General features: G+C 38.5%; 1 protein-coding gene across 2 annotated transcripts in view; it reads left to right on the forward strand.

Moving 5' to 3' along the window:
* The window catches only part of LOC129775980 (follicle-stimulating hormone receptor), a 429,827-nt gene extending 403,329 nt beyond the window's left edge, over positions 1 to 26,498 (forward strand). For both annotated transcript variants that reach the window (XM_055781291.1, XM_055781292.1), the window contains 8 exons: positions 2,143 to 2,280; positions 2,363 to 2,503; positions 8,995 to 9,060; positions 9,147 to 9,290; positions 9,420 to 9,491; positions 9,576 to 9,874; positions 9,936 to 11,621; positions 24,765 to 26,498. In XM_055781291.1, the coding sequence (XP_055637266.1) occupies positions 2,143 to 2,280; positions 2,363 to 2,503; positions 8,995 to 9,060; positions 9,147 to 9,290; positions 9,420 to 9,491; positions 9,576 to 9,874; positions 9,936 to 11,621; positions 24,765 to 25,114 (2,896 nt within the window). In that variant the 3' untranslated portion in view covers positions 25,115 to 26,498. The remainder of the gene's footprint in view (positions 1 to 2,142; positions 2,281 to 2,362; positions 2,504 to 8,994; positions 9,061 to 9,146; positions 9,291 to 9,419; positions 9,492 to 9,575; positions 9,875 to 9,935; positions 11,622 to 24,764) is intronic.
* Positions 26,499 to 27,389: the final 891 nt, after the last annotated feature.

Consider the following 27,389-nt stretch of genomic DNA (forward strand, 5'->3'; position numbering starts at 1 on the left):
TACAAAGTTATAACCAAATTTATTCAAAAATGACCAACTAGCCCCGCCCTACCCTACTAAATAAAACCTTTTGGCAGTAGTACCATATATTTGAGTCCTTATATGGTAAATCCTAGGATCTATGGTGAAAAATGCACCTTTTCGTTTTTCTCACGTCATTCTCAATAGCTTTGAGACAAAAATATGAAAATACAGGGTAACTTCGATATAACGTACATTTTACTTTCAAAATTGTACGTTGTATCGAATTGTACGTTATATCGGAGCATAATAAAGAACTCAGAAACCTGGTTTATATCACTTTATTGTGTTTGAGTAGGAATAATGAATAAATTCAACTAGAAGACGAAACCAACTTTTCTCAAGATGTTTCCCTTCGTACTGTTGATTAAAATTTGATTCATTTAGAATCCGAAATCACAAAACAATTGTACTTCAGGATTGGTTAAAAGTACAAATCAAGGTTTAGTATCAAAATACAAATAATTTATTGTTATTTCAGAATCACAATATTCAAAAAATTATTCCTTTGGACTTCGAAAATGTGTACGTTATATCGAGGTAAAATGTACGTTATAACGAGGGTATGTTATATCGAAGTTTCCCTGTATACTGAAAGTACATCTTACTAAGGTGTATCGATAAATGTCTTCAAACTATTTTTTCATCAAAACTTAAATTTATTTTTTATTTTACTTTAAATGAATTTTTTTTTTATTTTGAGATTCAGTAGTACTCTAGTTTATTCAAATATTCAAATTTCTTCCTACACATATATTTTGATTTATTTTCAGAATGTTTAGAGTGTTTTTCGCGGTACAAAAAAAATTATATATATTTTCAGGCATTTCGAAATTATGAAAAAAAATATTACTTAGACCCAATTTTACTCTAATTCTTATTCAGATGCATTCGTATGTGTTGTTTTTTCCACATGTAGCGTAATTTTTTCTTGAATTTTTAAGAGGATTGCGCGAAAAAAAAATTTTTTTTTGGGCATTTTTGGGCATTTTTATTATTATTTATTTTTGGGCATGGCCAACGTGATCTATACACTCTTATCTGATTATAAGCGAAAGCTGAAGATATAACTCCTAAAAATTAAATTTCTACAGCGTTTTTTCCGTGATGCAATTTGATGTGACACACCCTTTAAAAATCGGTTCATTTTTGTAGAAGTTATTAATTTTTTTGCGTGAGCGTTTAATCTGAAAAACCCTGTAGTTTGTGAAATTTTTATAATATTGAAGACGACGACGAACCAAGAAACAATAAGCAATGAACGTAGATTGAGTATAAACGCCGGACAGACATCACCTTGTAGAACCAATAAATACACATTAAATAAATCTTCAGTTCGCTATTGAATGTAAGTAAATTGAAAATTGAATATATATATATAATATAATTCTGACCGTAATGCCAGAGATATTTTCCATAAATACATTTATCGTTGGTGGCATTTTTCTTTTAACTCAACGAAGGCGCAAACAGCCAGAAATTTCACTCAAACGAAAAATGCGAACACTTTAATAGACATTCAACTCTACGCGAGCTTCATCTTATTAAAATGGAAACATTGTTGCTCTGCTTCTCGCTTTTCCTCACAAGGTCACACTTAATTGAAGGAAATACAACTCCTCCGCCAAAGAGAAGATGTTTCATATTTTTCTCGCGACTGCCACAACATGCTTGGTACAATTAAATATAATTTATATGATATTTATGCTGCCACCCGGCGACAACGCATCGCGGTCAAAGGTGCACTTTTCTTCTGGTCTGGCAGCTGAATCAGTTTTATTTTTGAAAAACCATTTCTTCCCAACGGGCTTCCCGGATGGATTCCAAACTAATCGTTTTGTATTGGCGAACGGGGCAACGCTTTCTTCTAGTAAAGAGCAAAAGCTAGTGGTATAGCGGCAATCGTCCAGACAGAAGTTCTCATTCATTATTCATAAGCTTGCTTTCTCGCTGGAAGATTTATCTTCCGGCATTGTTAGCGAGATAGCTATGGCCGCAGTGCTTTGATGATAAAAATGATAAAAATGCTTTCCGAGCTATATCGAAACAACGTACATTGTGCAGTATTAACTTTGCCTTCGATTTCTCTCTGTCTGTCTCGCATGAATCCGGCTCTTCCAGGTCAGCATCCAGCAACCGCATCCGATGGATCTCGAAGGATGATTTCCCCAAAAGTCTAGTCACACTAGAGCTCAAATCCAATCCCCTGGTTGGCATTAAGCCAGGTGCCCTGCAAAACATGGCCCGGCTCCGAAGGTTGTAAGTATCGAACGCGTGGGATCACCATGGGAGCAGCTGATTGATTTTATGTTCTGTACTGTTCTGTTCTCTTACTTCGCAGGATACTTTCCGACGTCCGGGGACTTCAAGAACTACCTCCACTAGATGGCTGCCCTTCGCTCGAAGTGCTGCGGATCGATAGAGCCAATCTAACCAAACTACCTGACCATATTTGTAAGAATTCGCCACGCTTAAGGAGTTTGTAAGTATTTTTTTTTGTGTCCAGTTTCAAAAACTTCATTATTCATACACACAAGAGTATCGTGAATCAAGAGCAGCATGGTTTTAATATGTTGCCATCTTTTCTAAGCTTTCCCTATATGGCTTGGAAAATAAAAAGTACTTTTTCTTAAGAAGGAATGCAAACATGGCGATGAATTTTTGAATGATATTAATACGTGTTGTTTTTAATATGAAACTCATGAATGAGCAATCATTCAACAATCAAAATTGTTAGAAGTGGTTCAGAAGAATCCTTGAACAGATCCTGGAGGAAATAAATACGCAATGTTTGGGAATCTGAAAATATCTTATAAACCACAATGTATCATGCTACTTACCATCCACGAATGAGATTATTCACTTTTTCTACACGAGTGCAGAGCGATGAATGATACATACAGAATTACAAACGTCATCATTCGGCGCTAAAGGGCGAACACGAAATTATTGCGACACCGAAAATATCATGTCAATTTTCTTATAATGTTTAGAATCAAACCAAAATTCTAGGGTAGTTTTATACATATATTTACTTCAAAAATCAAAAGAAAAGTTAATCGATGGAACCTTGAGCGTAAAATTGAACGCATTTTCGCTTGATGCCCTCCATTAAAGTCTTTACTGTGTCATCCGGTACCAGTTTCTCAGTTTTTTTTTCATTTTCTTAACATGCCCTTCTCGTCTTTGACTGTCTTCTTGCTCTTCCGAAGTTCCCGCTTCATTATTGCCCAGTACTGCTCCACCGGGCGCAGCTTCGGACAGTTTGGCGGGTTCATGTCCTTTGGAACAAAATGGACAGAATTGGCCTCATACCACTCCAGGACACTTTTAGAATAGTAGCATGATGCCAAATCTGGCCAAAATAGCGGAGCTTGGTCGTGCTGCTGCAAGAACGGCAAAAGGCGCTTCTCGAGGCACTCAGATTTGCATATCTCGCCATTTACTGTGCCCTTTGTCACGAAAGGCTCACTCCTCAGTCCGCAAGAGCAGATGGCCTGCCAAACGAGACATTTGGAGGCGAACTTCGACATTTTCTTCTTCTTAAATTTGTCGTCCACATCGAACTTGTTCTTGCCGGTGAATAACTCCAACCTCGGGATTTGCTTAAAATCGGCTTTTATATACGTTTCGTCGTCCATCACACAGCAGCCATATTTTGTCAGCATCTTCTCGTAGAGCTTCCGTGCCCGAGTTTTAGCCGTCGATTGTTGCCGCTCATCGCGGTTTGGGAAGTTCTGTACCTTGTTGTATGTAGTCCAGCTCTCTTCTTTGCATTCTGGACGTAGCTCTGCGACATGCCGATCTTTTTAGCCAAATCACGGCTTGAGACGTTGGGATTTGCTTTAATCATCCGCTTCACCTTTCCCTCCGTCTTTTTGTTCTCCGGTCCCGGTTTTCTTCCAGCTCTTTTGCCGTGGTCCAACGTCAACCGCTCCTGGAACCGCTTCAACACTCTGGAGACGGTTGAATGGTGAATGTTCAACATTTTTCCCAACTGCCGGTGCGACAGGTCAGCAAATTCCAGGTGTTTGGAAAGAATTTGTTCTCTCGATTCGCGTTGGTTCACCTCCATTTTCGTTGAATCGAAATACACGACTTCGAGTTTGACAGCATGTAGACAATACACATCAATGAGAAAGTGTGCAAAATTTGGTTGATTTTTACCCAATGGTAAAAAAGTTATGCCCTGTTGAATGTGTCGCAATAATTTCGTGTTCACCCTTTAGTCCCAGAACGAAATTAACGGGCGATAAATGAGGGAAGGTATAAAACAAAAAAGCCTTTGTTTATTACTGCATCGGTGTTGCTAGTAACACTTTGCGATCTACATGAGAGCAAATTGTGTCGCAAATGAGCACTGTTGTCGGTGGTTCTATTGCCTGACACGCGAGGGTTGATTGTGTTCACGATATACAAACCCGAAAAAAATGGATTTTTGCTAGTGATTTCTAGCAGCACACTATCAATGACACTAATGAAGTTATTTCTGGCGCCACCGAGGTAAAGTTGCTTCCACTCTGAACAGCATTGGGGGGTAGATCGAGCCAAAAAGTATGTAAAGTAGGAAAACGCGGGATAGCAGTGTTGAAAATACACTTGACAAAAAAATTAGAAGAACAGAGTGCGAAATCGGAAATTTTAAGTGATTTTTGAAATGCTGTAACTTTGTGAAAAATCAACGCACACCGATGGGATGCGCATCGTTTTGAAGCTACAACTTTCAGGTATTACAGTGCTTTACGTACATATTTTTATCTTGGTGTGTGTAGGTGTAGTGGGCAACAAAACAAAAAGAAATGAGAAATCGATTTTTCTTTGTTTTTTTCAAGAATATTCTGGACTAACAGAATTTTTTTGCTAACCTACTCAACAGCAAATCCAATTAATTTTATCAACCAGCTTTTATTTGGTTCCAAGAACGTTCCTGTAGGACCTTCCAACACAGAGATATTTCAGTTTGAATGAAAAATTACCCCTTCGTCTTTGATGATGAATAATTCAATAAACAACCATCGCACCGCAAATCGAAAGGCAGTTTTGAAACTCCAATAAATTCTGCACAAGGATAATTTGTTACTTTGACGAAAACTTTCAAAAATCGGCTAGAAAAAAACTGCTGAACATATCAATATGAAACGTTCACAAATGTTCAGAGAATACACTAGGCTAAAAATTTACCTGCAAACATTAGAACTTACTGCGATATTTGCAGAATTACAGTGGATTTTGTAAAGTACTATGGAATCCTGTATTTGGAACTTTTTTGAAATCGATGCAAAAAATTTAAATATTTTTTTTTCGTCAAAGTAATAAACTATCCTTGTGCAGAATTGATTGGAATTTTCAAAACTGCCTTTCGATTCGCGGTGCAATGGTTGTTTACAGAATTATTCATCATCAAAGACGAAGGGATATTTTTTTCATTCGAACTGAAATATCTCTGTGTGGAAAGTTGGTTGATAAGGTTAATTGGAATTGCTGTTGAGTGGGTTGGCAAAAAATTCTGTTAGTCCAGAATATATTTGAAAAAAAAACAAAGAAAAAATCGATTTTTCATTTCTTCCCGATATTGTTGCTCACTACACCTACACACACCCAGATAAGAATATGTACGCATGAATCAGTAATACCTGAAAGTTGTAGCTTTAAAATGGTGTGCATCCCATCGGTGTGCGTTGATTTTTCACGAAGTTACAGCATGTCAAAAATCACCTAAAATTTCCGAATTCGCACTCTGTTCCTCTATTTTTTCTGTCGAGTGTAGAAACATAAACTGACTACTCTTCTCTGAGTTTCTAGCTAGCTGTTCGTTCACCTCGGTAACATTCGCTGACACACAATGGGTCAGGTTCAGTTGCGGTATCCGAGTATAAATCATACGCCTCACGTAGCCTGTATGATTCTGTTGCTTCAAGACGCATGGATGGATTCGATATGCAGCGAATTAGGCGCAAAGAAGATTATGCACTTGCAGCACTAGAAGCGATCATAACGTTTTGGTTCGCATGTTTGTGTATCATATGGGGGTGAAGTGGTCATCTGCTTTTTTGGTAGTATAACTATTGACTATTGACACTGTATTGATAGTCATCTTATGTTTGAAGAATTTCATGACATTTGAGTCACCCTGTCCTACAGTGGAGCTGTCGCATGTCAAGATATAAATTGGGGGACAAAGTGGTCAGTGGAGGATTACTACTGACAATGTTCTGTTTTCAAAAGCTACGATACCTTATCACTTTCTGCCACTCCAACCAAAACCAAGCCTCGTTTTGAAAAACGTTATGTATTTCCTGCTACGTTTTTGTACGTATGAGAAAATTTCAATTACGATTCTAGGTGAATAGGCCTAGCTCATTTCACACATGTACCTACTATTTCAATAATGATTCAAACAAATTTGGCCAAGAAAACACGCATTAATCTATCTCTTCTAGCGTGATACGTACGAGTGACCACGTTGCCCCCACAGGTTACCACTTTTTCTCCTCACTAAAAAAATGTTCGATTTTTCAACCTTTTTTCTAATAATGAAAAATGTACTATTTTCAATTTACATAATAAAAACCCGCTTACTATCTTGAACTACAATAAGTTGAGCTACAATATTCTTCGAAGAACGAGAATTTTAGTGGTATGTGGACACAGGAAATGGTCATTTTCCTTTAGGTGATCACATTCCCCGCAGTTCCCCTATTGCTAACCGAAGCAGAGTTCTCTCGTTCAGCATGGTGTTACGCTGGAACCTTCCATGAGTTCAATTTCCGGATAAATGCTGATAAAAGATAAAAGTGATCGGTACCATTTGAGGAGCACAAATTGGATCAATCAAAACGTGGCACTCAAAGCGTTTGGATAATGCTTGACAATTCACAATTATGCAATTGCTTATCTCAAGATGAATAAAATGTTATTCATTGTGATAGATGCGAAGGAATATTTCCTATCTGTTGATCTCTATGTTCTATGCTCAAATCTTACATGTTCCGTGTTATGATTTTCACTTTACCCCCATATATTCCGGTTAGACGTAGTTTTATCCCAAAATTCACTGATAGGGTGCTGCTCTAATTGCCGTCATATGCTCTGAGGTAGCATTAGGGAGAGATATGATAATGCTCAGTTACTTGGAAAACCCGCGTAGAAAATTGGTAATTGGTAAAAAACCTCGTAAAAAACGTGGTAAAACAAACCGCGCGAAAAAAACTGGATGTATGTGATTTTGTAGTAATTTCAGAAATCTAGTAATAGTTCAATATTTAATGTTTTTGTTAAGTGTTTATCAATTATTTCAAAGCTTTGTACAACTGATAACGAGTGAATTTCTCCGAAAATATTTCCGACAAAGTGTCGAGAATGGTTCGGGAAAATTTTAAGACGTAACTAACCTAATGGTTGATTTTATCCCGGACATGAATGAGCGCATGTAAATCGCAGTTGGAATTATGGTGAAACCAAATAGATGTAAGGTGAATAGGTTTTTCAACGTAGAACTACGTCTTTCAGGAAGAGTGCCAAATCATGGAAAGGTCACGTTTTTTCGAAATAAAGTTAACGTTAATAACTATTTTCACTGTGAACGAATTCCCATGATTTGCATACCAGTCGAATCGGAAATTCTTTAAGATTTGTTTGATAGGTTATACATTACAATTCGCTAATCTCTAAACGGTTTAAATTCATGAAAACTGGAAGAACTTCCTTATTTCCCACACATTTGTTCTGCCGATTTGTGTACTCTCGGACACAACCCTCCTGTGACTTGTTTTTATATAGGAACTAGCTAACCCGGCAAACTTCGTCCCGCCCAAAAATTATTTTTCGTTATCACATTCACGTTATTTTTACTAAGCGCACGTTCTATAGGTCCAATAGCAGAACTGTTCATTGATTAGAAAATCTACCCTTTAAAATTACCTTTGACTATAAAATTCCTAGTACTTCTACCAAAACTCGTAATAATAATTCAGATTATTTTCAGACACAATCCTCGTTCAAGATTTTTCAACCACTTGCAAATAACATGTTTCTCCGTTACATGGAATAAATGTTTGATACAGGAAAGATAATAGAATAAAGACAGCCCTAAATCGAACAATTCCTCTCTCCATTCTTCCATTTTTATTCATATAGATAGAAGAAGATATAGGAGTGCGTGTTATCACATTAAAAAAAATTTCAATTGTCATGTTTGGTTGAAATATGTGTATTATTTTTACGGGACCCCATCTCGATTTCAGAAGAGGGAATCATAGAAACATTTCTCGTATTGGAAAACCTTCACATGCCAAATTTGACCCCCATTTGTCCAATTTGGTTTTATTTGCTTAATCAATTCTCGAGTAATGCAGAAATTTGTGTTTCATTTGTATGGCAATCCCGTCTTAGAGGGGGAGGGGGGGAGGTTGTCCAACCACCATAGAAACACTTGCTGCACCCTAAAACTTCCATATGCCTAATTTCGTTTTATTTTCTTGATTAATTTCCAAGTAATGGAGAAAATTGTGTTTCATTTGTATGATAGCGCCACTACCATACAAATGAAACCCCCTTAGAGAGGGGGAGGGGTCTCACACTATCATAAGAACCTTCCCCGACCACAAAATCCCCTACATACCAATTTTCATGTCGATCGGTTCTGTACTTACCAAGTCCATAATAATCAGACAGACAGAAAGATAGAAATACAGGAAGATAGACAGACATCACTCCATTATATATATATATATATATATATATATATATATATATATATATATATATATATATATATATATATATATATATATATATATATATATATATATATATATATATATGTATATATATATAATATCGTTCCATATAATATCTGTAATATTCATTTAATTGTCAATAAACAAATGATGGTATTATTGTATTTTCCTACAGAGCAGTGACATTGTTGCTGATCTTTATACTAATCATAACCCATTTCATTCTTTTTTACAGAGACCTAAAATCCAATAGATTGAGAAGCATTCCAAATGTGACAAACTGTCGTGATTTAAGAGTTTTGTAAGTTCCCAACATCAAGCCACTTCCCACAGGAGAGCCAATCACGCTAATTAACGGTCTTGTCATCATTGCCATTACACTTCCAGAGATTTAACCGGTAATAGTATTAGCTCTCTCCATGGGGCCCACTTCTCTAGTCTTGGCCAGCTGCATGACTTGCTCCTTTCGAAGAACGAAATCGAATCGATTCCGCACGATGCATTCGTTGGTCTATTCCGACTGCAAGTATTGTAAGTAGAAGAAAAGCGAAATAAATGTGGAACTGGAAGCCGACGTGAGTCCACGCGTATTAAATTGATCCTTTCTGCTGTTCTTTATTTATTTTATTTCCGCATCGATCGACCACCGGGCATATACAGAGACTTGGAAGCAAATAATATTTACTTCATCCACCAGGACGCCTTCAGGCCAATGATTAAGCTAGAAGATTTGTACGTTTTGTTCTTCGCTCTTATCCCTTTTACCCCACTCGATAAATCTCACCCATGGTTCTCTTTTCACTCAACACTCGACAGAAATCTGGGCAACAACATATTTCCAACACTTCCAACGACCGGATTGGCACGGCTGTTGCACCTGAAGACGTTCAACAATCCAAATCTCAGAGAGTTTCCTGCACCGGAGTGCTTCCCCCGCATCCAAACTCTCGCCCTCTCCTACGCGTACCATTGCTGTTCGTTTGCACCGCTAATGGCGAGCACCACAAAAGTTCCTAAACACCATCCCATCAAGGAGGAAGTTCTTTTCCCGACTGACAACGAGTTCGATATGAGCCTGTGGAATAACAGCTACAACGATATTTGGCCACAGCTGCGTGAGTATAACGTGTTATAATCCTAACATTGGGTCTCATACGGACCTGTTTTTAATTGCAGATAATTTGAGCAAAAAATTTGGTACCCAAATAAACGACCTGCTGCACGCCTATGGACCGGAATACTACCCCGGCGGAATGCCAACGTATCCAGAGGAATATTTCGAAGAAGAAGGCGGTGTCACCCATGCGGTGCCAACATCTCAGCCCGGAAGTGTTCAATGTTTACCCGAGCCAGGTCCGTTTATGCCTTGCCAGGATCTGTTCGACTGGTGGACGCTACGGTGCGGTGTTTGGGTGGTTTTCCTCCTAGCGATGCTGGGCAATGGGACGGTCGTATTCGTATTGATATTCTCAAGATCGAAAATGGATGTGCCCCGATTTTTGGTGTGTAATTTAGCCGCTGCTGATTTTTTCATGGGAGTATATCTGGGGTTCCTAGCGGTGGTTGATGCATCCACCCTCGGAGAGTTCCGGATGTATGCCATCCCGTGGCAAATGAGTGCCGGTTGCAAACTGTCCGGATTCCTGGCAGTGTTATCATCGGAACTGTCCGTATACACGCTGGCTGTGATCACCTTAGAGAGAAACTACGCCATAACCCATGCAATGCATCTGAACAAGAGGCTGTCGTTGCGTCACGCCGGTTACATAATGACTATCGGGTGGACGTTCGCCATTACGATGGCCATTTTACCACTATTTGGAGTATCCGATTATCGAGTGTTTGCCGTATGCCTTCCGTTCGAGATAAACAATGGAACTGGCAGTTTGTTTTATGTTGTATTCCTAATGTTCATCAACGGGATAGCCTTTCTCATATTGATGGGATGCTATCTAAAAATGTACTGTGCAATACGAGGTTCTCAGGCGTGGAACTCGAACGACTCACGAATAGCTAAGCGGATGGCCTTGTTAGTTTTCACAGACTTCATCTGTTGGTCACCGATCGCATTCTTCTCACTGACTGCCGTCTTCGGACTTCACCTAATCTCTCTAGAACAAGCCAAAGTATTCACTGTGTTCATACTACCTCTTAATTCCTGCTGCAACCCGTTCCTATACGCTATCCTAACCAAACAGTTCAAGAAAGACTGCGTCCTCATTTGCAAGGCAATCGAGGAATCTCGAGTAACTCGAGGAATCGGTCGCTGTCGGCACAGTTCGAACTTCAGCAATCGTCACACCCCAGCCAACACCAACTCACTGGTGGATCGGTCTTCCCGCGAATTGCCGCCACTGCTGCCCGGTCAAACGTGCAACTGTTCGGCGAAACTCATGGAGCAGGAGAACCTTCGGCGTCGATTCCCACAGCAGAGCACATTTTCCAAAACGTGGCGCCGCCTGCTCTGCAATATCGGTCAAAGGGGAGATAACCGTCGGGCTGGACGCAACGGTGATCAATATGCGTACCAAATCGCCGAAATACAACAGAAGCAGCACAAACGAGCCGGATCGGTTTCATCCAGCGAGAACTTCAGCTCGTCGAGGTCAGACTCATGGCGCCATGCTCAGCATCACTGTGGCATTCCGCTGCGGCTGCTCGATCCCAGACGACGGCATACGTCTTGGTTGATCACGCGGAAGACGTCGCAGGACTCTAACCTGTCGAGCTCGAGAAACGATTCGTCTGGATCAACCGCCACCCAGAGCACTGGTACGTGGCGAATATCTCGGTCCAGTGCGAGTAATTCGGTGGTGCTGCCGGGCGTTAAGGTCGATGGGGTTCCCTATCCGCATCATGTAGGTGAGTGATTTTGAGAAACAAAGTTAAAAGACACGACCGCAAAGTTTACGTAGGATTACCCTACGATATTGGTTGTATTTTGGTTTTAAATATCTTCGGTTAACATAAGCCGCAATCACAGTCGACCTAAAATTGCAACAATCTTACTGTATCGTATTTTGCATTGCTTTCCGTTTTTATTATTATTTCCATATAGTACAGCAATTTTCAGAATGCAACGCGGTCCAGAATCAAATGTTTTAAACGTTTGTCAAATATTTATCATTTTAATCAGTTTAACAAGCAGTCAAACATGAGCTTGTAATACGCTTGCAGCAAATGCTCATTTCATTAGTCCGTCATGTGTTGTGCAGAATCTGCTTCGTAATTGAAGAAACGTTTTCAAAACGTTTTTCTGGGATATAATTCAGAAAAAAATTAATGGTTGAACAAAAGCTACAATTTGGTATGGCATGCACCTCATACTATTGTTCGACCATTATTCAATAGACTATTTTTATTATAGCTAACGATTGTGTTAGAAATATCAGTAGTCGATTAAGCGCTATATTTCTAGCGAACTTCTTCTAGCTTCTAGCGAACAATATTTTTTATTACTTTTGTCAATTATTGTACAATCAACTTTTCGTGCGTACTCTGGTGTAACGTTAGCGTAGCCTAAATTTGTATTTCGTGCAATAAAACAGAACTATGCCAATTCCGAGATAGAAGATAGAAGATTTATGAGTTTCGATTGTATTAAATTTCGAATGTATTAGTAGCTATTTGACAGATAGGATGTAAACAAGAAGAAGAGAGAATTTTTATTCCCGACATAATGTGTTTTTATATGTTTTATTTAAATCTAAGATAAGATCAGACAATAGGGGATCTTTTACGAACCAAATTTCTGTCAGTCGTTCTGATTTCTGAACGCTGATTTCGATAAATTTTGTAAACAAAGCCGATTTTTTCAGTGTTGCCAATAAAAATGAATAGCGTTGGATTTGTATTGAATTTAGAGATGGTGAATTTAATTAATATTACGATATTTAGTTTAAAGGAAATGTGGAGGAATTACATGCAAGTTTATGTATGTGTTTTTTCACAATGGAGTAAAGTGAACGGCAAAACACCCATTTGTCAATTTAGCTTAGTCCCTAATGCGATTTCATATTTTGGAATATAATTTCCATTGCTAAGAAGAAATGGAAAGTCTCATCATTCACTATGCAGATGGCAGAGTGGTTAGCTCTAGCTCGTAAAAATGAAAAAAGAGATGGTTGATACCATCCAGGTTGTGTTTTGCTGACTATCAATTGTTACACTGCTGACATGTTCTTTCCCGCTGACTTATTTTGATGATGTAAAGAGCTACGAATTTTGTTCTGTTCTGTCGAGGAAACCTTTCGCTTCATCGACGGTGTACTCATAGTCGAATTCAATATTCATGTCATCCACATTATCACTAAAAGTAGATGAAGCTGAAATTCGATATGATGTCGATGCTGCTTCACTGTCCATCAATTTCTGGGCTGAACATTCTTCTCGCCGCTTTGATAGCATGTCCATCAATCCAACAAGATGTTCTTGTGTATCGGCTGTGTACGAAGCATTCGGTACTACAGTCATGTATTGCGAAAGAGTCACGATTTTCAAGTTATCTCTGAATTACAATGGAGTTGGGCGCCGTTGTTTTGCACGAAGCAACGAGAAAAGATTCTCCAGACAATCTTGGACGAGTTGTTATGGATATAATTATTATATTATAGATATGGGTATTTAAAAGACTTATTTTATCCTTTATCCTTTTTGAGATTACCTTACTGAAAAAATTCACCAACCAAATGTTACGATTCATAAAAACAGAAATTAAAAAAATCCGAAATTTTACAATTTTGGCAACTCTGGCATCTTTATGTCATGGCTTCGTTTTTGGACGACGAAGAAGAGTAAGAAGTTGTCTCATATTGTCTTAGATTTAAATGACTTAGAAGAAGATGCGAAAAGACAAGCAAGTATTGAACAATAAAACACATAATTGGGTTGTCATTAGTTCTCAGGTAAACGCATTCATATAACATTAATATAAAATGAAATATGACAAATAAATTGCAATTTTTGAGGAGAATGATGAGGCTCTGAAGTCGAACCTTCACAATAAATGACTCATGGAACAAGCAGCAACCTAAACAAGGCTTTAATTGACGGATTCGTATCAGTGTTCCCTTTCGATCAATTTGGGGGGTTGAACGATCAAAGTCAACTTGAATTCAGTTCTCAAAATAAAAAAATTAAAATGGAACAAAATGGAAAAATACGGGTCTGATATTTTACGATAAGGAACAAAACTACCGCCAAGTTAAAATTTTCATCCAAATTTTAGCAAACTGTTTTCGGGCCTTCTAATATGTGATATTCTGGATCCCAAACTCGAATGTCGCCATTAGGCGTCAACACTGTACAAAGGTTTCCACCGGGAACACAATTAATAATTACGAAAACAAAATCCAAATATTCTGCAAATGTATTATTTTTCCAAGAAAGCTTCAATTTGATATGTCGATCATCTTAATCGGTTCAGTGGTTTAAAAGTTATGAGTTTTTGAAAAAAGTTATTTTTGGAAAAAAGGGGAAAATTAAAATTTTGAACCACCCAAAAAATGGAAATGGGCACCCCAATGAAAAAAATAAAAAAATACGGGTCTTATATTTTGCCATAATGACAAACCAAAAAAATTTCACGAAAATCTGAGAACTACTATATCGATTTGGCATGGAATGGCTGTATAGAGGATTTACTTTATGAAATTGAAAGTGAGGCATGTAACGATTTTTTTTTTTTGACTTAAACTCAATTTTATTTAACATGTTTTAGGTATTTACATAGTTCAATTATGTACAAGTGATACAGCAGCCTCTCTTTTCATCTCCATTCTGTCAGAATTTAACCTATTTTGTTGTTTTCGTTTATTTTCTAAGAATTCAACTTGGGGGGTATTTGTGCATTTGCAACTAGTGAATTTCGACTAAAACTAAAACTAACACAAACTATTTACATCTTATAGCTAATATTTACAAGGAAAAACTTCAAAATAAAATTCTTATTAAAGGGAACTCAGAGTTTCTACATCTGCTAGCAAGGTTGTTCCTAAAATCTATCAATTTTGTATCAGTATTTTTTATTCCCGCTAACTCATGAATGTCAGCCACTCTTGTCCCGTATGGAATATTCAGAATCATTCGAAGGAACTTGTTCTGGGTTTTTTGAATTTTATTACGGTTGCCGCACAAGAATCCCACACCGGTGAACCATGATAGATGGCGGGTGAAATGATTTGTTTATAGACGCCCAGTTTATTAGATCAGGAGCTTGGATTTACGACAAATTAGCGGGTATAAAGCTTTGATTAAAATTATGCTTCTTAACAAAACTTTATCCACATGCTGACTGAAGAGTAGTTTGGAGTCAATGGAAGACCACTCTATTGGCTCACGATTGAGTACTACTTTGCAATTAGGCGCTGGTATAAGCTTGGGAGAAAGTCTATGACGAAAGATGATGGTGTAAGTTTTTGAAGCATTTATTTTAATTCTCCACGATTTAGCGTAGGAAACGAAGGTATCAAGGCATTTTTGAAGTTTATTAGTCAGTTCTCAAGGGGTTCTTCCTTTAACTGTAATTGCAGTATCATCCGCAAAGGATAAAAATAGTTACAACCAGCTGGAAGATTAGGAAAATCTGGCGCAAAAATATTATATAACAATGGTCCCAGAAGGCTACCTTGAGGAACATCAGCATTGATGAGACAGTTTCCTGACTCAACATTGCCCAGAGAAACTCTGAATGTTCGACCTTGGAGGTAATTGCGGATAATTTTAACCAGATAAACTGGAGTATTTAGAAGGCAAAGTTTGTAAATAAGCCCATCATGCCAAACGTTGTCGAATGCTTTTTCAACATCCAACAATGCCATAGCTGTGGACTTAGATACTGCTTTATGTTGAAGAATTTTATTTTTGAGCCTTAGCAGTTGATGGATTGTGCTGGACCCCCTCTGGGGGAATAATATTATTTTCATTAACGAATGCTAATAAACGGTTGAGAAGAAATTTCTCGAACAATTTACTGATTGCTGAGAGCAAACTTATTGGACTATAGCTGGTAGGGGATGTGGGGTCTTTTCCTGGTTTGACCACAGGTATTAGGCATGTAACGATTCATAGATAAGAGATTTCAAACGCACAATATTCAAAATAGTTATTGTGATATAAGTTATGTTGTATACCATTAGACAGAAAATTTATCCAGCCTTTTTTTGCTTAAAATCTGATTAGTGAATATAGTAGAAAAAGTAGACAGTTTGACGATTCAAATGGGTATGTTATTTCGGTTTTACTGCCACTGGTTTTCCCCCATAACGCAACGAGCAATTTTGTTGCCTACATACGGGCGTTAGCTCACATTGTGAATTGATGGGTATTATGAATTATTCTTCACCAGCTGACCCGGCAAACCTCGTTCCGCCCAAAATTTGTTTTTTTTTCGTTATCAATACCTTCAAACACTCACGTTTTCTTACTATGAGCAAGTTCATGGGTCTAATCGCAGAACTGTTCATTGATTCATCTTCTAATCGACACCGTTGAATTTACCTTTTACGATAAAATTCCTAATATTTCTACCAAAACTCATCATTATAATATCAGATTATTTTCAGACACAATTCTCGTTCAAGATTTTTCAACCACTTGCAAATAACATGTTTCTCCGTTACACGAAATAAATGTTTTATACAGAAAATATGATAGAATAAAGATCGCCCTAAATCGGACAATTCCTTCCTCGCGTTCTGCTCATATCAACACATTCGGCGATACTTTTTCATTGATATAGATAGAAGAAGATATAGAAGTGCGTTTCATCACATTAAAATCCATTTCCAGTTCCGAACAAAGATCAATTTCGCTAGCGCAACATCAAATGAACTCACAGCACATGTCACTATGTAATTGAAGAACATATGTGAATTTAATTTTCCGAATTTTCCATTTTTCCTTCAGAGTTTTCCGAAAATGTTCAATTGTCATGTTTGGTTGGAATATTTTTGGTTGAAATATGTGTAATATTTTTATGGGACTCCCTCTCCATTCCAGAGGAGGGAGGGGTAACATACCATCATAGAAACATTTCTCATACCCAAAAACCCTCACATCCCAAATTTGGCTCCATTCACTTGAATAGTTCTCGAGTTATGCAGAAGTTTGTGTTTGTGCCCCCTGTAATTTGTGTTTCATTTGTATAGCAGCTTCCCCTTAGAGAGGGAAGGGGAGAGTCTAACCATCATAGAAACATTTATTGCACCCTGAAACCTCATTATGCCTAATTTGGTTTCATTTGCTTGATTAATTCTCGTGTAATGCAGAAATTTGTGTTTCATTGTATCGTGTACGCTTTAGCAACACCAAACCGGCTGTTGAATCATCAATGCACCGCTGTTTTTGATCGACGGTCAGCAAACGCGGCACCCATCGTGCGGATAGCTATTTCATGTCCAAAAAGTTGTGCAATATGCATCCCACTCGTTTTTTTTAAAATGGCTACTGCCTCAGCTAACTCGCGTAACTTCACTTTACGATCGTTCAAAACGAGTCGATGCATTTGTATTACAATTTCTGGATTCGTAGCCTCTTTTTGCCTTCCAGAGCGGGGTGCATCTGCGGTGCTTGTACGCCCCATTTTCAATTCACTAAACCACCGATAAACTGTTGTTCTCGAAGGAGCAGAAGTGGAATAACATTTCGTCAACCGTTATTTTTAATAAAAAATCGTCGTTTAGAAGCTCATAAAAAATCGAAAAAATTAGATATCAAAAAACGGCTTTACATAATTCATTTTGACAAGCTGATAAAAAATGCAGCCGAATCGACCGAGTAAATCCTGAGATATCGATACCACCAGTTGGATGAACAAGGTTTCGAGAAAAATGCGTTTGAAAATTCATACAGCAATACTGTATCCCTAGAGGTAACTTCATACTTCTAGCTGTAACTTTCCAACGAAATCAAATATCGAAAAAGCTTTTAGGACAACATATCTGGTGCTCCCTTGGCCGAGTGGTTAGCGTCATAACTAACATGCCGGGTGTTCGGGTTCGATTCCCGTTCTGGTCGGGGGAATTTTTCGTCAAAGAAATTTCCTCCGACTTGCACTGTGATCACGCGTATTCTAGATCTTGCCACTCAGAATGCATTCAAGGCGTGTTATTTGGCATAGAAATCTCAACTAAGTACTAATAAAAAATGACGCAAGTAATACTACGTTGAGACGGCGAAGTTCCTCCAAGAACGTTAGTGCCATTGAAGAAGACAACATTTCTGAGGGCAAAAGCTACCCAAAAATGCAAAAAACAAAAATTCGATTTTTCCGAAATTTCAGACCCCCATTATTGTATTTTGTGCACATTTTGGAACATCGACATTAAAAATAAACAAACAGTGTCGAGTCACTCGTGTCCAAGTTAGAATATAATTTCGGATTCTATCTCATCCTATCCGTTTAAATGATATAAGTGATATATCAAAAACTGTTTTTCCAAGACCTCTATTTAATGGTTTCCGGAATAAATCGCTGCAGAAAACGACTGCAAAAGAAACAACGACTCAGAAAAGGTGTAGTAGGTTAGAAATATTGTGGCGCGGTATTGTATTTCAACACAAAAATTGACCGGGCAAACGAATGCCGTTCGATGCTCGCTAATACTTGGTTGGACATTGCAGAAGAATCGTATCCTATATTTCAAACTAAACGGGCAATCAGTGGAACACAGGTTTGCGAGCGAGACATCGCATTAACTCGGATCGCATTATCTTGGTGGCTTTGACCGCCTCGATTCCTCATCCTCGTTAAATAGTGACTTTGTCCTCATTACATTGACCTCAGAATATATTTCGAAAAATGAAAACGAAAAAATAAATTTATAATAGAAATGTGAGGCATTTATACACATGATGTTTTTTTTCCTTTTTCTCTACTATAGTGACTTTCAACACATATAGGTTGGTTCGTCAGTTTTACTTCCATTTTTGGAAGAATTGTCGGGAGTGAGAATTGAACTCGTGATCTCTGCGTGAGAGGCATGGATGTTACCACTACGCCAGATCGCCTCCACGTATATACACATGATTTTTTTTTCGCGCCACAATATTTCTACCCCACCACACTTTTTCTAAGCGGTTGTTTCTGTTGCAGCTGTTCACTGCGGCGATTTATTCCGATCACGCCATTTAATGTATCAAAAGAGTAAAAATTAAAGATTTCTGAACAATGAAAAAACTCAATTCAAATGTAATTACTACAAACAATCGCAGTCCTACGTCAAGTTCCCCAAGCCCAAACCCATCTATTTTTTAATTAGGCTTATGTCCAGTTATCGAACGACTACTGTACACGCATTTTCGATTAAAATTTACTCGTTCCATTATTTCGACCTTTTTCTTAGAGCGCGTTTCCATTATGGATATTCATAGCTTAAGATGGATATATTCACGTTAACCCCTTCGCGTACGATTTAATTCTCAAACGAGCGGACCAAATGCAAACGCTTCGGTGAGTCACGCGTCGAGTAATTTCACTACTCTGCTGAACATTTTAGCGCATAGTGATATGTGATAGTTTTGGGCATGAGAAAGTTGTCGGCGCGATTGGTGCCGCGTTTGCTCACTCCGGACAACAAGCGCACCGTGACTGTCGACGAAACATGGATTTACTGGTACACACCAGAGACCAGGAACAGTCGGAACAGTGGACTTCACCCGGCGAACGTGCTCCGAAGAAGGCGAAGACTGTCCTATCGGCCGGAAAGGTGATGGCCATCGTTTTCAGGGATTCACAAGATGTGATCTACATCGACTACCTGGAAAAGGGCAAAACGATCACAGGGCTCTAATATGCCGAATTATTGGGCCGATTCGACGCCGAATTGCAGAAAAACGGCCCCATTTGGCGAAGAAAAAATTATGGATTGGTTATACCTATGATATAACCGCAAGGTTGACGTAGGACTGCCGTTGGCTTAGTAATCAATTGTATTTCTTCAATTAGCAATAATCCCTCCTCGGATGTTCCTCATTAAGTACGATATCGCCGCTGCACAGAGCTATCTTTTATGTGTATTGAATAAATTATTGATTGAACTAGTGAATGAATGAAACTATTTACGAATTCAATTACAAACAAATCCCAATTTAAGTTAATTCATGCATTATGGTAGTAGTTATCGCAGAAAATAGTTTTTAACATTTTGCCTAATGGGGGTGTCTTCGTAGCCACTTGGTTACGCGTTCGCTTACTAAGCGATCGATCGTGAGTTCAAACTCAGGGCCCTCATTTGACCATCTTTGTGTTGTTATAGAATAACTACGTCCACGCAACCACCATCAGCAATGGAGATCGATCCACGGTGGAACAAAGATCGATTCATCCATGGAACTGCTCTGCTCTGCAAGAAACATCGGGCTGCTGTTCTATAAATAACCCAACAATGATCAATATCAACTGTCTCCGCTGTCCGGTCTGCTGAACAATGGAAGAACAGACAGAATACCCTTACGCCTAAATGGCGCTACTACAGTGTAATTTACCATAATGTAATGGAACAGAAAACCTAACGCCTAAATGGCTACTACAACTACTGTGTAATTTACAATTTATAGAAACATAAACATATGTACATGTACACGAGAAAAGCCCGGCTCTGTTACAGATAAAATGCTAATGAGCCTAATAAATAAATAAATGGGGAAAAAAAACATTTTGCCTAATCATCAAACGATATGCGTAGAAGTTCAGTGAGTTGACAACATGAAGCAATATCTTCCAATGCAGGCTTGAATAATCGAGCCAAAGCGTTGCATTTGTACCTACTTTTGTAGACCGTGATAGCAAAACGAATTCCGGAGTGTAAAAAGACGGGTGGGTAATGTCGGGGACATAACCGGAGTGACGTAGGACTATACAAAGGGGACAGCTTTTGTTAAATATATATTTTAAATATATTGTTTTATTTTCTTCTCCTACGTAAATACCTACCTATCTAACTGAAAAATGGATTAGTTTACTGTTTACTCTTTATGAATATGTTGATGGTTCTGAAAAGAACCTTTGGTGTTGTGTTTTTGTTATCACTCGATATTTCCATCTTGTTCGGTTAAACCTTCCTGTTTAGCTATTGCGTTTGCCACTCGCCACAGCTTTCACAGTTGGAAAATTTCTTCCCATCCAGCTTGTGACATGTTGTTCAGTAAATTACATTTAATGCGACGTGCCGGAGAAACACTTTGCCACTCACTGAAACTAATTGTTGCCTTGATGAGCGCCGAACCGAAGCTGCTCTGTTCTTGATGCGGGTTTTCTGATTGTCGTGAGCAGCTTTGCAAGCCAATTCGAGCACTCCGACGGCCGAAACTCTATAATCGCTGTTAGGTATACTGGTGCTCCGGCACCAATCCGTTCGGTCTAGTTACCCTTGCGGAGCAATCAGTGAATGCGACCAACAGGGAACTGGAGACCTGCACGGTTCGAGTGAGACTTTGCCTTTCCCTTAACTTGTCCTCCTTTGTTACGTCCACGATACCGATGCCGTACCACCACACGGGTTTACGGTTTGAAAGAAAATAAGATATTTTTTTGGGGTCCGCGTGTTTTATACTTTAGCGGTACACACTCACAGGATAGAGAAAAATCGGCAGACTCAGCCAGGGGGGCGAGTCCAACGAGACGAACGAATGAGCGTTAAAAGGGAGCGATGGCAAAAAAATACATTCATTACGATTTTTTCGCTCGTTGGATTCACATGCAGGCTAAAAAGGGTCCTTTTAAGGATCACAAAATTATCTTCAATCTAAAGAGTTTATTGTTTTGTTATCACTCGATATCCCCATCTTGTTCGGCTAAACCTTTATGTTTAGCGATTGCATTTGCCACTCGCCACAGCTTTCACAGTTGGAAAATTTCTTCCCATCCAGCTTGTGACATATTTTACAGTAAATTACATTCAATGGCACGTAGCATTACCACCACTCAGTATCGGATTGGAGGTAATTTTAACCTGTAATTGAACATTTGCGATGACAGTGGTACAGTGTCGACTTTCAATGTGGGGTCATAATTTGGACCCCGAACTCTATGTTTACAAAAATTTCCAACTAAATATGTCGCATTACATGTCCGTCCAATTAGCTAAATGTCGAGATAAGTGTAAATTACTGTACTTTCAATCTAGAAGCAATTTAAGAATTGGTGAAAATCGATAAGCTTAGAACAACTGCCAAATTCAAATACTCATCATATCCTGGCAAACAAATTATGCAAAAATCAATTTGTGTTTTATTATTATTTTGGATATTGTTTTAGAAAGCATTGAACTGTATTTCCTAAACTCTTTTTGGAAGGTTTAATGGCCCTGAAAAGCGCCTTGTTTTATGGAATGGTTCCAATTTAGAAAACTTAGTACTCGTGGTTTTGAAAAAAACCATTTCGAACGCCCTCGATGCCGCCTTGTTCTGGATTTGCCACCAAAGCAGTTTGTATAAAGAACAAACTTTTTTCTTCTGCTATCTGATGCCGTTTTGCGATTGCGTTTGCCACTCGCCACTCGCTGCAACTGCCTGTTGTCTTGATGTCCACCGAACTGAATGTGTTCTGTTCCGAATGCGGGTTTTCTTATCGTCGCGAGCAGCTTTGCCAGCTAACTTGATCACTTCGGCATCCGAAACTATATAACGCCGGCTAGGTGGACTGGTGCACTGGTACTATCGCGCTCGGCCTAGCTACCCTTGCGGGAAACTCCAGACCAACACGGTTCGAGCGGGATTTTGCCTTTCCCTTCACTTTTCCTCCTTTGCCATGTCCAGACATGGCTGCTTGGGTTGGTTTGTTGATGTGTTGTGATGCGAACTGATGTGGTGTACGGTTTGAATGAGAATGATCGTTACGGAAGGAAGGAAGGTATTGTATTATAGAGACTTTAAACTTTTGCAGTTCATTCGTCTCTAGCCTTGAGAAAGGCCCTTTGAAAACTCTACTCTACTCTATTACTCTACTCCAGCGCTACCACCTCCGCCCTCTTGCCTTGAGAAAGGCACTCGATCCCTCGCCGTCCAGCCCGTCTAGCAACGATGTTGTCCAGTCGGTGTCCACACAAAGAATGATCGTTACGGCAGCGGAGCGGGGATTTTTAAGCTGACTGGCTGGCTCGAGAGTTACGCATGTGTGAGACTGCGACCAATGTTTCGTTCATTTTTTTTCGTGCTTCATTCTATTTCGCTGCTGCTCTGGTTGCCCGTTTTGGTCGGTACGATTTGAGGAGCACAAAATGGACCAATCAAAAATGGGCACATAGTGCATTTTGACAATGCTTGATATTTCACAATTATTCAATTATTTATCTCAAGAAAAATGAAATGTTATTCGTTATGATAGATGCGTAGATATATTTCCTATCAATTGATGCAAAAACCTTTGCGATCTATTGAGAAATGCTCGAGTTATAAGCGTTCCAAATCTTGCATTTTTTCCTACTTGTGCAGTGCCTAGATTTCCATTTCACCCCCTATATCTTCCGGTGAGACGTAGTCCTACGTCAAAATGCTTGGGGGTATAAAAGTATTGCCGACTTAAATGTATCTGCAATGCCGATTTTCCCAACTTCTTGGTTTCGGAATCTGTATTGGGAAAACACATTCCGGTTTGCAAAAATACTAGCGAGTACAAGAGTACCCCCAGTTTGCATCTATTTTGCAATGCCGATTTCCCCAGGCTTCATGATTTTGAAGTCTGTGTTAGGGAAACATCCATCCATTCCAGCGATCGTACCTCAATCGTTGCGCAATCATAACTGAGTGGATTTCCGAACGGCATTCGCTTATATACCGATTGGTATCAATTCAACAGCCTGTTTTGAAAGAAATTTTCGGGCTATTGAAACATGTTCTTGGATTAAAAAGTAACAGGCAAATAACGCGTAGACATTTTATCTTTCGAATAAAGTGTTTATCATACCATTTCGTTCAGTTGTTTAGAAGCTATTAACGCTCAAAATCTTGTTCTCTGGCGTAACGCTTTCGTTTACGAAACTTTGAATTTACACCCCAGTTTAGAAATGATAGACGTAGTCCTACGTCAAAAAAGTGCTTGTTGTTTCCAACCTTGAAAAAGACACTCGCCGGGCAGAAATTTGAGTCGAATGAGGAGGTCATCGCCGCCACGGAGGCTTACTCTGCAGACCTAGAGAAAACGTATTTTTCAGACGGATTAAAGAAGTTGGAGCATCTCTGGGTCAAGTGTATCGAGCTAAAAGGAGACTATGTTGAGAAGTAAATCGCCGCATTTCCAAAATTGTTTTTTTGTGAGCCCTCGTATAACTACTATGAATAGAACAGAATTTCTCATTGGTGATAAACAAATAAAGTTGGTCGCAGTTCTACTTTAGGTGAAAAAAATTCAACCAAAAAGAGTGAGACGACTCATTTTCTTGTTGTTTCACTCGTACTCATGGGAAATTGATTCTATATTTCTAAGCTGCTCTCTGCGTTGTGTACATCATGTTCGTCGAAGTGCCACCGTTCATTAAAATAACGCCAAGATTTTAATAATGATGCCCTCTCTACTGATTGTCCGTCGATAGCTATATTGAAATTGTTATTTTCAACAACACATGTCGATACAACCATGCACTTTGTTTTGTTCATGTATAATTAAAATTTCTTGCATTTAGTTCGTCATCTGCAGTTCATTTTTAAGTAACAATCTTGTGATTTATATCTCACAATGAATATAATTGTGCCGCCAGCAAACAGATTTACGTCGGTATGGTTTAAGACCTGAAATCTTTTGTGTATATCAAGAAAATTATTGACCCCACAACACTTATTACATCTACTAATTATCCCTTTGAACGACGTTTAAGTTATAAATATTCGCCATCGCATCGGCATGAGTAATGCTATCTGGTGTAAAAGACCGATTATCAATGTATACTCTCAATAAAATTCTATCATAAATAAAGGTGAAAAATCAAAATATATTTCTAAGAAATTCGCGCACACAACAACAATTTTAGGTTCAAGATCAGTTTCCTAACAATACCCCATTTCCAATTTCAGGCAGTGTTCGCCAGTCCATCCCCGGAGGAAAACCACGCCTCGTTCGCCAATCCGCCGTCCAGGAGGACACCCAGGAACTTTCGTGCTCTCCTCCACGGCTAGGCGTTCGGTTCCTACCTACCATCCCGTCGGCGGCCGATAGCAGTGTTCAACTGGACGACGATACAGCCGAGGCCCAATCGAGTCCAACTTCGAGCCACGGTGAGCACGAAGCCGGTATGCACAGTACGGAAACAGACGTTGGCACCGGCAGTGGCCAACCATCTCCCGCTCCACTCTACGCGATCCTACACAGTGGCAACCCACAGTCAACAGTATCTAGTCTTAAAGATAAAACCAAGCCGCCATGAGCGACGGGTGCAGACTTGTAGGGTTAGGAATGGTACAAGTATTAATCTTTTTCTATTATTTGATCGTACTTATCCCTATTTGCTTTCGATTGTTTCATTCCCACACCAAAAAGGGCTTAGCGAGGAACAAAAAAAAAGTTTATATCATATAATCTCAAATCAACAGCTCAAAATTTCAAAATTTCTCGTGGCCCAAATATCTTAGCGTGAATTAGAATACTGTAAAAAGTTTATATACTTACTAATGTTAAGGAAAATCCGAAACCGTGTGATACTAAAATGTGTACTTTTACCACGTAATAATTTATTTCAAAACCGTTAGGATAGTAAATCATGTGAATATGCGGCATTTATAGTGAATTGAGAGCACACAGCGAGAAAATGGATTCAAGCACGGCGCTATGAGCTTTTCCACTTTGTCCACCTTTAATCTAGTCAAAATCATCCCGAAAACCAGTATAAGTGCATGCAACATTGCACGCGTAAGCTGCCGGCGCTTTTCCACCAATCGCCCAGCAAAATGAAAGCTCACGCTGTGCTTGAGACAGATTTTCCAGCTGGTGTGCGTTTTCCTGCAACTGATTCAGGAAAGGGTAAACAGCTCAAACGACTAGGACGAATCGGATTGAGAAAATGAAACTTGTATGAAAATCACCGTCCACAGACAATAACTCCTTGCATCCCGATCAGATGATAATAGGCCTCAGTTTTATTCTCGCAATAGACATTTCGTACAGCGCCAAGCGAAAGGAAAGAAAACATAGACAAAAGCTCGTTTGAAGAAAAATATTTACACCTCGAGAGGGAAGTAAAATGAATGCTGCCAAACAGAAAACCACATATAGCATATTTGAAACCGAGAATCAAAACGATACTATAAATTATCAACACTGCCATTCGAATCTAAATTAGATTTTTTTACTATTTTGTAAGAGTAATATATTTTGTAAGATGAAAGTTGAGAGGCAAACTCCGTGATACCAAAAGGCGATTGAACTGTATTTTATTTTCAAATTGAAACGTTCGAGACAGCAGTATTACTTCGCTTACCGCAGAAAAACGAAACAAATGTCACAAAAAGTAACAGATGAGCGACTGTATATAAAGTTTCGCATAATAAGAACCGAATGTAACAAAACAAAACAAGAACAATGTACTCTAAACTGTAAACCAAACCTTTTAACAATTTATACTCGTTGCGTGTTATCTGTCAGATGGGACAAAACAAAACAAAAATGGTAGCATGGGAGTGGAACTCAAGCGATTAGAAAAAGAGTAACGCGTGGAAAGAAGATAGATATTATATATTTATTCCAAATACTAACTTTACAGGTCCTGGTAACTTCAAAAGTTATTACAGCAACTTTACATACAAGTGAATAAAACAGCCATTACAACATTTAACAATGTCAATGTCATGTTGAATGAGATCGTAGAGCTAATCTGTGATGACAAATTCCTTAGATGAGTGCATTTCGTCATGTTGATTGTAGTGGTCAATGATGAATCTGCCAGCTTACAGTGACGAATCACAACAGAATACACACAAACATTTCCATCCATCCGAGCAGCAATTCACAGATCATCAACCATCAAATGCAAACACTTATCAACGAAACAGCAGTTACACTATAGAACTATTCTAACAGCATTTTAAAATCAACAGTATACAGTGATACAAACTCGTAATCGTACCCCATTATTCAGATCTCTGTTTCCTTCTTTCGAAAGTCGAAAACAAGCTTTGGATACATTCTATTTAGATAAAGTTATATCGTCATATAACAGTTAAAAGGTTTGCCGTCTGTTTTCTGAATAATGGGTGGTATTTCTCTCAAAAATGGCGAATGTATGAAAATTGCTTCAAACTGTTATTCGTACGGTGGTTCAAATTTCATCTTGATTTTGAAGACGTTGATTAATTTCAGAATTCCATCTCCAGTATGATAACCCTACAATTTTTTTTGTGAATTCGTCACGAATATTAATCCATTCATTCATCAAGTGGTTTTTTTAATCGTTATTAACATAGGACTATGTCTTTAATTTCTATAAAAAGGGGTAACTCTACGAAAAATGTAACAATTTACTAGGAGTTTTCAAACGCATATTAATCAAAATCGTTATTGCGATATATGTTGTGTTGTATACCATTAGACAGGGAATTTATCCATTTTTATGCTTGAAACACGAACAGAAAATATTGTAAAAAACTAAACAATTTCACGATTAAAATGGGTATGGATATAATGATATCGAGCATGTTTTTTGGTAA

This window comes from Toxorhynchites rutilus, chromosome 3, assembly GCF_029784135.1.
Source record: "Toxorhynchites rutilus septentrionalis strain SRP chromosome 3, ASM2978413v1, whole genome shotgun sequence".
NCBI lineage: Eukaryota > Metazoa > Arthropoda > Insecta > Diptera > Culicidae > Toxorhynchites > Toxorhynchites rutilus.